This window comes from Macaca nemestrina, chromosome 14 (assembly GCF_043159975.1).
Source record: "Macaca nemestrina isolate mMacNem1 chromosome 14, mMacNem.hap1, whole genome shotgun sequence".
NCBI lineage: Eukaryota > Metazoa > Chordata > Mammalia > Primates > Cercopithecidae > Macaca > Macaca nemestrina.
The window spans coordinates 44983876-44995344 of NC_092138.1; the positions used below are offsets into that span (position 1 = coordinate 44983876).

The 11469-nt window shown below is 37.1% G+C and overlaps 1 protein-coding gene across 5 annotated transcripts in view; it reads right to left on the bottom strand.

Moving 5' to 3' along the window:
• Window positions 1-11469, bottom strand: part of LOC105489086 (tetratricopeptide repeat domain 39B) — a 148791-nt gene that overhangs the window by 16494 nt on the left and 120828 nt on the right. For all 5 annotated transcript variants that reach the window (XM_011753739.3, XM_011753743.3, XM_011753742.3 and 2 more), the window contains 7 exons: window positions 10917-11025; window positions 10099-10166; window positions 9948-10007; window positions 9049-9210; window positions 8023-8114; window positions 6364-6490; window positions 3367-3475 (listed from right to left, as the gene is read on the bottom strand). In XM_011753739.3, the coding sequence (XP_011752041.1) occupies window positions 3367-3475; window positions 6364-6490; window positions 8023-8114; window positions 9049-9210; window positions 9948-10007; window positions 10099-10166; window positions 10917-11025 (727 nt within the window). The remainder of the gene's footprint in view (window positions 1-3366; window positions 3476-6363; window positions 6491-8022; window positions 8115-9048; window positions 9211-9947; window positions 10008-10098; window positions 10167-10916; window positions 11026-11469) is intronic.

Sequence of the window (11469 nt, forward strand, 5' to 3'; positions counted from 1 at the left end):
TGTTTACTACTTATCAATTCTCCCAGGTTGTGTTCTTTTTGGGGGAAATTATGCCATAAGATTAAACAAAATGGTTCTGAAGTACATGAAAGACACCTAAAATCTCCACAAACTTCTAACTGCTTGAGGAAAATGTCAAGGATTTTTTCACCACTTTTTCCCTTTTGAAAATGCTCTCTGCATTCTACAGCCCAAGGCAAATGTCTGTTAAACAGAAGGAACCATATTATGTGTGACATCTATCTGACAAAGGTAGCCATTCCACACTTACACTTTTGAAATTTTCTTGCAAGTTACAGGCAAGTACAACATTATTCCAAGACAGACTGACAATTTACACATTTCAGGCTGTGACAGTAGAGAGGACGGCAGTAAAGGGAACACACGAGGCCTTGGGAGTCGCTCCTATTGAAATCCTCCTGCTTTCAGAACAAACCTCAGAAATCATTATTAACACATGCTGGCAGTTTAGATGGTAAACCACTTGTCTATGGAGATTAACGATGCTACTTAACCAACCAGAGGGGGTTACTTCTAGGTGCTGAAAACTGAATATTCACCTCTAACTTTCAAGCTCTGATAGGTCATTCACCCAGAAAATACAGGTATCAATAACACATTACCTTTTCTATTATTAATTAGAATCATTTTTCTACCAAAATAAAATTCTATCCATTGCTTTTAATCATGGATGTTAAAATAGACATTCAAGAAGTAATATCCTTTAGGACCTAGAACCAAAACCAAAGGGTCCATATTGGATGCTAGCTTGTAGTATCATTTTTGTGCATTCTACTGAGTTTCCTGTAGCATTGTATCGACAGTTTGTGTTATGACAACATTCTGGTGCTCTGTGAATGATGATTTTGTTGAGGAACAGACATAACATCATGGGAAGTTAAAATACCAGTAAAGCCACCTGTAACTTCTATGATGAACTTGAGTTAGGCATATGGCAGGTGGGTTCAAAAATACCATATTCCTCCAAAAATCTCAGATGGCAAAATCATTATTTCCTCTGACTACAAACCATTATCTAGCAGATGATTATTTTCCCTTGAAGTATAAATGCTTTGTCATGATTTTCAACCTCATGAATGTGTTCATAGATGAACATTTCAACACATAACACACATGTAATATGTTTCCGTTTAACATTCAAAGAAAATTACATGATAAAGCTACTAGAGCACAATTTTATCACAAAAGATCTGCTGAACTTTTATGGTAGATAGGCTGAGAAATAGGGAAGTTTGAACCCCAAACTACAAAAAGTATCTATGCTGAAATTTTTAGAAGCTAGCTGAAATGCCCCCAAGAGAAAAATCTGAAAAAAGATTTAGAAAGTAAAAAATCATAAAGTCAGTATCACTTTCCCTTTTACATAACTCTCATAATGTTTGCTATATAATTTCATTAAGCAAATTAGTCAAAGTGGAACCTCTGGTTACATGCTGAATGTAGTTAAGATTTCAAATGAAATACTATTGGAATTAATACCAAATGCCGACTCCAGGGACGTCACCAAATTCTGTTCTGTCTTCAAAGTTCTATCTTTTGGATCAGCAGCCAGCATTTAATAACTACGGCCAGAGCATTGCAGAGTAGAAGATCAGTTGTATCCTCTACCATCTTTTACTTCAGACACACTTGCAAAGCTAGGAGAAGCCAATACACAGCCAGTTTCTAATAATGGGGGTGGGGGATGGGGTGGAAGATGATGTAACCTTGGGTTGACAACTTCTCTCCATTTTCCAACTTCTCTCCATTTTCCAATTATGGACTTTTTCTTCCCTGCTCTGAAGGATAGGAGCTTAATTACTAAACTGTCCTAACAGTTCAAGGTGGCAAGGAGAGCAGGAGATAATCTTCTTGCATAAAACGACTCCTAGAAGAGGTCATAAGTTTCACATGCAATATCTGGCAAAGGTGATCTTCAGAAAACGAACTAATTATTTCACCCAGAGAGAGACACACAAAGCCAAAACTGTGGGTAAGTATGGCATGTCTGTCTGTCTGTCTCAGCTCCCTCCTGCCCTGCTTAAATATCTCTAAAGCCTATCATCTCAGCATGTCATTAAGAGAAAAAGGAATGGGTGGAGGGGAGTGACTCGGTTTTCTACATTTCCACTGCATTTTACTGGCATAGTCTGATAAAATATATTTCCCCTCGAATTTTGCCCCCAACAAATGGGGGCTTGGGGGTGATGAAGAGCTTGCTCAAATAGACAGGAGCTGGGCTCCTGGAGTGCCCATCTTTTTCCAGTTAAGAAAAATGAGGTAACTGTTAAAATTTTTCCCCACCATTCCTGAATTTCTATGCCCTTTATCATGTTTATCATCACAGAAGTTCTCATTTTACTTATGTGGTTAGAATATTACAAAAGACCATTTCTCTTGGGATAATACCTAAGTGACTTGGCATTGAAAAGAAATATAACACAGGCTATCACTTATGGCATTGTTTACCCCTCTTAAAAATACAGAATCAAAAAATGTCAGGGCAAGGAAACAACTTTGGATAGCATCTGGTCCAACACTCCTCCCACTTCACAAGAAAACAGAGGTGTTACCCAAAGTCCGATGGCTGCAGAGCTGGACTATAAGCCCAGACTGCCTGATTCTGATTCTCCTTTTACCACATCAGCTGCTTCCAGTAAACTGAAGTGTGGCCTCTAGCACAACCAAATGTAATAGGTAAAATAAATTGTGATAATATTTCACCTTCAAAACTATTCCCTGTGTCTGCAGAAACACACTAACGGTTAGACAGCAATAAGGAGGAATAGAAAGAGTCGCAGCAAACTCAACCCAGAGAGAAGTGCATGTTTCCTTGTGCTGCTCTAAAATTCCAATGCTGGGCTTCCTCCCTTCATCTTTTTTGTCACAGTTTTAAGATATAGTTCACATACCATACAATTCACCTATTAAGAGTATACCACTCAACGGTTTTTAGCATATTTACAAGAGTTGTACAGCCATCACCACAGTCGACTGTAGAACACTGTCACCTCCCTCCCCAAAAAGCTATCATAACCCCTTCCATCCTCCATCCTTCCATCCTCCATCCCTAGGCAACCACTCATCTGCGGTCTGTCTTTATAGATTTGTCTATTCTGACTATCGTGTAAAGGGAATCATATAATGTGTGGTCTTTTACAGCTGGCCTTTTTCCCTTAGCAAGATGTTTCCAAGGTTCATGCAGTTGCAGTGTATGTCATTCCTCACCCAGACCCCTGCAACTCAAGCTCTTTGTCCTTGTGATGTATACAAATTAATGTAGGCAGATGTGCACAGGGAAAACACAGGACAGGGGTCTGTCTGAGCAGAGACAAAGGCTCCTCGGTGCTTACTGTGTATACTTACTTTGACTTTGTAAAGCTGCCTCAGCTTTTTCAACAGTTACCAACAGATTTTCAGAAAGGTCTTTTCTTTTGCTCACTATTGAAAAACCATTCCAGACATACATCATTTCCTAATGAGGAAAAATGAAAACCATTTGCAGTTATATGAGGTTATTCAATGTCCTTTATGATCCCCAAACAATGTTCATGTGTTTTGCCTTGGTTTCTAGGAACCTCAAGACAATATTTACAGATAATTTTCCTTTGTTTTTGCCTTTTATACTGTGAAGTAATTCAGTATATATGTTTTTACCAAAAATTTAATTTACTCATTCATATAACAAATATTTATTAAATATCTATAAGCATTTAATTCTTTTGGAAGGTAATAGAATACAGATACAGAAATAAATATTTTAAACCGATACCATGAATAATTCTGTTTAATGTAAACTTTTGTTGTTACTTTTAAGTAAAGAAAAATATTTTTAAGTGTCTGCCAGTTGTTTACATAAAATGTTTCCAAGAATATCACTGGATATAAACATTGGAATATTTTACTGGGCTTAGGATCTTTTATACCATTAGAAACATGGTCCAGTAATGTAATCCAATATGCAGAAAACGTATTCATTTAAAAGCCATATGGCTGAATGACAGCTCCTAAAATGTAAACTAATGATTTCTCATTACATATTATATTTAATGGGCTACCAGATGAGAATTTTTTTGGATCAAAAGCAAATGTACTTTTGCTTGAAAATATTTTTCTAATGTTCCTGATAGTGCAGTTAATATTTTTAAGGGTATGAAGTAAGCAGGGTAATTAGTATCTTCTTGGAAATAAATTTTAAGATATGATAAAAACACTGCTTGAAAAGCCTCTTAGCAGGAAGTAGTGGAAATGAGAACAACACATTCAAGTAGAAGGGCGGCAAAGGTATCTTTACCTTATGGCACCCAAAACTAAGATCATGACACTCTACCTTCATTCAGTTTTACATGTAACAACTTCTTGTTGCTAATAAAGTAAGAGGTCAATTCAATAACAGAGTATTTTTTAAATTGATGATGATCTTTTAAAAATTCCTTTTATGGATGAAATCTTTTTATCGGAAGGAGGCAAGCTCATATCTGAGACTTTATGAAAAACAGGCTTTTGGTAAAATTCCTAGGTACAAAAAAAATAAAAATAAAAATCCCAGTACTAACATTTCAAGCCAATTTCCTATACATTCTACATCCATAGACCCAGAGAAAGAAGTGCAGTGAGTTAATCTTCCCTATGGTTCTTAACAGTCAAAGCAGGATACAATTACATACACACTGGTATCTAAGTACTAAGGCAAAGAATGACGACAGTCTAGAAAATTTTCAGTAGAGTTCTGTGAGACAGAAAAACCTTCCCAGTGCAAATCACCTAATAAAAATGAATCAGGCATGGAGCTAAGGCTCTAACTGGTTAAGCAGCAGAAGGCTCTCATGTGAGCTGGGAGAGGGAGATGTTTGGTTATTTGTGGGATTTACGCAGTGTTCTGGTTTTTATTTGTGCTCAGACATGATTACGGAGTGGTCATATTTTTGTCTTGCTCCATCACAATCACAGAATGTCCCTGTGTGATGCTGAAGTTCTCTGAGTTTGTGTTAGGTAGGAAACACCTGGACCTAGGTGCTAGGCGCCGGGTAACTCCTGTCTGACCCGTCAGGGCGAGGCTGCATTGTTCTTTCTCATAGGATGTATAAAGGGCTCCCATAAGTCACTAAGAAAACAATCAACAACCCAATGAAAAATTAGGGAAGAATATGAACAACAATTCACAAAAGAAAAAATAAAAATGAAGAAACACATGAAAAGATGCTCCACCACATACACAAGGAAATGCAAATTAAAATGGCAAAATACTGTCAGTACTTATTTAAATTGGTAGAGCTTTTTTTGAGGGAAATTTAACACTATCTACCAAAACATTAAATGTATATATTCCCTTGAGCCAGGAATTCCATTTTAAAAAAATCCTTCACAGATAATTATGTGCACACATACAAAAAGGATATTCATTGTAGTGTATAATTACAAAAACTGGAAAAATCTAAATAACTGTCAAAGAGGAATAATGAAATAAACTTTGAATTAAAAAAAAACAAAAAACAAAAAACTCAGAAAACCCTACAGTGGAGGACCACAGACATCGGCTTACAATGAACAGCTTTCCTGTGCTGACGATCTATACAAACACTAAAGCACCAGAAGAGTCATAGTAACTTGATATATTCAGTATTTTTTGAAGAAGACTTCATTAAGAAAATTTAAGTTGAAATTGTGTTTTTCACAGAAGCCTTGCCTAAATGGCATAAAGTTTTAGAATGTGAGCTGGAGCTAGAATACAACAGCCAGCAGCCAGTTATGGCTCTTGAGCACTGGAAATACGGCTAGCCCAGACTAAGATGTCCTCTAAGTGTAAAAGACACACTAAATTTTTAAGACTTGGTTCAATATGAAAGTATGTATGTATCTCATGGATAAGCTTCTACCAATTACATGTTGAAATGACAAAATTTTGCATATACTGGGTTAAACAAAATATATTCTTGAAATTCATTTCTATTTCCTCTTACTTTTTTAATGTGGCTATTAGAAAAGGTAAAATGACATAATGTGGCTTGCATCAGAATTCAATTCAACTTCAATGGAATCAACTTCTATCTAAATTTCTTTATCTAAAAAATGTGGTTAAGAGTTAACTATACTCAAAAAGTTGTAAGAATTAAATGATATGTTTTTAGTAGCCTTTATCCTAATGCCTGGAGCATACTAACTAGTCAAAAACCATTAGCTACAGTTTTTATTTATTAATTACTTATTTAGAAATGTTATTTAGAAATGTTCAACTTACAACAAAACTTAAAATGGTTTTTAAGTGAGCTAAACTTCATAACCAAATTTAGATATGCTCCCTGCTGCTGTAACTAGATAATTTACTTCTAGTACATGAAAAGTAAATAAAATAAAAGCAGATACCAGGGCAGGTAAGATGAGCTTCACAGGTGCAGGCAAGGAGGCGGAGTAACGCCGAGCCTTCCTCACAGCAAACTTCTCAGTAGGGAGAGATTTCCCGGCAATTCTCTGCTTCAAGCTGTCCACCTGTCTGTGAAGAGCCCCAGCCCACCCCAGAGAAAGGTCATGGCAACACATACGTTATTTATACCTGTAGTTTTCACAGTGAACTTCACAGACCACCAGCAGCAGCATCACCTGGGAACCTATTTGAAATGCCAATTTTCAGGCCCTACTCTAGACCTACTGAATCAGCAACTCCAGGGCTGGGGCAGAGTAATCTAGATTTTGATAAGCCCTCCAGGTGATTCTGAGGCACACTCAAGATTGAGAACCACTGACTGACACATATTTCTTTCCAGTCAACTTAGCTAATGTCTTAAATCTATCAAACACAGTCCAGGAAATCTAGGTATACAATTGGCGATTTCTACGAGTAAGCAGGAAAGAGTCCAAAGTATTTACTTATGTTGTGGATACTCAGGGAGAGAGAAGATGGTACACTGGTATATCGCCTATTCTTACTTGCAAGTATTACACAGATCTATAAAATAATATGGCCCAAAAGATAGCAATCAGTTAATACATAATTTAAGAAAATGTTTCCCAGGTACAGGTTGTTTAGGAAATAATCAGCTTAGGACATGTACCCTGTTTACAAACTTCCTTTTAAAAATTCTACAGAATTCCAATTATGAAATTCATAAGCAGGTAAAAATGAGAGTAAGATGGGGAAACTACATGTTCCTGCGAGCACTTTCTTATGCAAAATTCTATGAATGCATCAAACAAATTGCTGAGAAAGAATTCAAGGAAATAATTACTTCACTGAAAGAAAAATTAACATGAAATAACATGCCTCCAATATGAGGTAAGCTTGTGTTAGGTTACTTGTGGGCACAATATGGAGCTATGGATTTTAAACTAGTGTACCATCACTATGTTCATTACCATCAGTGGAAAAGACAGTGGAAATGTGAGGTGGGAGTCAGAGGAAGGGGTCAGAAGTATGTCTCAGACAGGAACCCTTATAGTTGAAAGGTAACAGCATTTTTATGAAGAGACCATTCATTGTTAGAACTCTCATTATCCCGACGACATAGAAGCTACGACAGAGCAAGATCTCAAAGCTTTCTTCTGAAAATAAAAATGATTACATCTTTCACATAAATTGTTTTGATACGGAGAAAACTTAATCTGCATTGGAAGAAAGAGAAGGAGATTTAAAAGATTTTAATGTATCTTAATACTCCCTTCCATAAATTGTTGTTTCTGTAAAATGAGGAAATGAACTTTACAGTAAAAGGTGACATTTATCATGCCATGGCTTTTACTAATGTTGATGTTGATGCTACAGTTAATATACATGGTCAGTTTTTTTTTTTTTTGGAGACAGGGTCTCACTCTGCCTGTCGCCCAGGCTGCAGTGCAGTGGCGTTATTTCAGCTCACTGCAAACTCTACCTCCCAGGCTCAAGCAATCCTCCCACCTAAGCTTCCCAAGTAGCTGGGACTACAAGCACATGCCACCATGCCCAGCTAATTTTTTGTATTTTTAGTAGAGATGAGATTTTGCCCCTTTATACCCTCAGGGCCTTTGTTATAGAAATAGTGTCTCACATACCTGAATAAAGTTACCACATTCTCATTAGTTGCTACTACATCCTCCTCTGGAAGCATACTCAAAATTGCCGCTTTCAAGAACACATAAGTTGCCTTGAGAAAAAGAAGGAGCTTATTACAGAACATCCCTAGGTACATAACATTTCTACCTTTCAAATCAGAAATGACCTACAAGCCTTCCAGATATAATATTAACAGGCATTAAAGAAATCAGAAGAAATGAAATCTTATAATCCCTGTTCAAAATGAGAACAACTCTTTTCAATTATCAATAATTTAGACGATTTTTCTATTATACAACTACAGCATTCATAGGTGAGAAAGCGGACAGAATGAACAATAAAAAATTATCTCATTGCCCCCCAACTTCTCATAAGTGGATCAGAATTAATTTTCATTATCCCGAAAAGCCTGGGCATCAGGGCACTGGGAAGTCTACAAAAATTATCAAGATGATTAAGGTTTCATAACTTCATAAGTTCAGCTCATTTTCAGAGATAAAACCTCACGTTTCAAATAACTTTGTTATTGTTTGGGACAGGGTCTCACTCTGTCACCAGGCTGGAGTGCAGTGGTGTGATCATAGCTCACTGTAGCCTCAAACTCTTCGACTCAAGCTATCCTCCTGCCTCAGCCTCCCACGTAGAAGGGACTCTAGACATGTACCACCATGCCTGGCTAAGGTTTTTATTTTTTGCAGAGATAAAAATCACACTATGTTGCCCTGGCTAGTATCAAACTCCTGGCCTCAAGCCATCTTCCTGCCTTAGCCTCCCAAAGGGCTGGGATTATAGGTATGGGCCATCGTATTTGGCCCTGAAAAGAACTGTGGATGGCTTTTAAAGCATGTAATGCTGAGGACAGTACCTATAAACAGTGGGTACTTAAGGCACATTTCCTCCTTTTGTGAATCTCTAAGTTGAGAAAACACTGTGGTACCATACTACCGAGCAAACAGTCCTAAATGAAAATCTTCCTGGCCACATATTAGCAAACAGATGACATTAATGAAAGTATTGCACTTTACCTTGGACCATTTACTCTCTTTGCAAAGCAGATCTGAATAGTAATATGCCTGCATCCAGTTTTGTTGGAAAACATTAATCCACATTAGCTCCCAGTAGCAGAGATGGTGAAACTGTTTCCATTCTTCTTGAACTGAAACACATTTTCGAAATACTTCTTGTGCCTGTAAATCAATTGCATGAAGTTGATCATCCAGATATTAGACAAGGAGATAATAACCTAATGGGAAAATACATAAAACACTTAGTACAAAAAGGACAAAATTATCACTCATTCAACCTCTCAATATGATGTTATGTTCTTTTCCTTACAGGCAATGATACAGTTAAGTTCTGCCTCTTTCTTTAATTTTGTGAGGAGCCTTGACACTTTGTAATGTGGGAGTGGGGAGGTTCCAATCACAGAAAAATACATGTTTGATCCCATTTGTGTGGAAAAAATGGTTTGTGAATGTATATCCATAAATGGCTCCTTACTTTTCTACTTCTGACCCCGACACTTCCTTTTTTGAGGGAATTGGTGAATAATTTCCTTTGATAAGGAGCCTACATGTAGTAGACTTGCATGTCATGCAGGGGCTAGATTCCAAAGTCAGTGTATAATGCAGAAATTGGTAACAGTCACAGTTTCTTGAAAATCCCTGAGCTTATTATTTGGTATATACTACCCTAAAGTGCTTAATGTACTCTGTGTATAAATGTAGACTACATTCAGTAATCCACTGCATAGATTTTATACAATAGAATGTATATACAAGTTAAAGTTTTGGCTTTTTACTTATATTGTTTTTTTCTTTATTTTTGTCTAGTCCATATAGCTAAGTTTACTTTTGTTGAATGAGTAGGTCACAGCTCCACCATACAGACAACTCCCCCAAATAACTCCCACCTAATAAATTACCTCTTCAAGATTCCCTTTCAGCAACTCTATTCGGGCATGATAAAACAACACGAGTGAGCCCTGCAGAGCAAGGAAGAAAACACACTGTTCAACAGTCAACACTGGCTGATTAATTATGGTTGAAACATACACTTTGAAATACTAAGCGTACATTTGGAAACTGCTGGAGGAAGGGTGCCAGGAGACGCTCTGCTTCGGCAACATTCACTTCTCCTGTACCTAGAAATTTAACAGGAAAAACCTCAGTCTTCATAAGGCATGGGGATATTTATAACTAACTCTCCAAACTTCATTAACATACAGTAAAGACCTACTCATGGAAAAGATGAAAACTATTATTTCATCATTTTTATAACTGGGGAATAAAATAAAGACCAGTCTCACCTATAACTTTAGTTTAAGAAACTCTAGGACACACTAATTCTTAAGAATGCAGGTGGCTGTCTCAGATTCCTAATTGGAATTTCTGGTTTTAATAGCAATATTAACTTATTTAGCCCAAAATTTCATTTTCTGCAAAGAAATCTAATATAGAATAAAATAGATCACCTTAATATAGAAATTTTAGCTGAGAACAGATGAAAATTATTTAATGAAAGAAACTACCCTACTCCCTCTGCTAAATGTCACTATGACAAAGGACACTATTTTCTACCTTTATTCAAAAAAAAAAAAATAAGTAAGCAGATATGAACTACTAGCTTTTGTTGATCTTTCTAAACTTTTACTTACTCAGATTAAAAATAATCAACTTTTTGTTTTGTTTTTTAATTTGGAGACAGGATCTCACTCTGTTGCCCAGGCTGGATCCAGTGCAGTGACGTGATCATACCTCACTGCAGCCTCAAACTCCTGGGTTCGACCGATCCTCCCACCTCAGCCTCCCAAGTAGCTGGGATTACAGGTGTAACCCACCATGTCTGGCCAAGATAATCAATGTTCAATGAAACAACCTAATCCAGATCTTACCAAGTATTAGGGAGATGTAAGTATGAAAAGCTAAGATGGTTAAGCAGCACAGTGCAGACCTCATGCTTTTTCCTGAGGCACCTTCGCGTAACTGCAGGAGGCCCAACTCCTATGGGAATTAAATGCATTTTAGAAAGAGAACACGGCTAGAAAATCATATTCAGAAACTTTTTAAACAATTTTATATATCGAGGGGTTAACAAGTACAGATTTCACATATTATGCTGTGGTGAAGTCTGGGCTTTTCGTGTACCCATCACCCCACGAATGAACATCATACCCAACAGGTAATTTTTCAACCCTCTCTTCCCCACCCCTCCCACCTTTGATGGCCTCCAATGTCTATTATTCCACTTTGTAGGTCCATATGTACCATTGTCTAGCTCCCATTTATAAGTGAAAACGTGGTATTTGACTTTCTATTTAGAAACTCTTTAATTTTGAGACAGAGTCTCATTCTGTCACCCAGGTTGGAGTACAGTGGCACAATCATGGCTCACTGCATCCCCCACCTCTCTAGACTCAGGTGATCCTCCCACCACAGCCTCCCAAG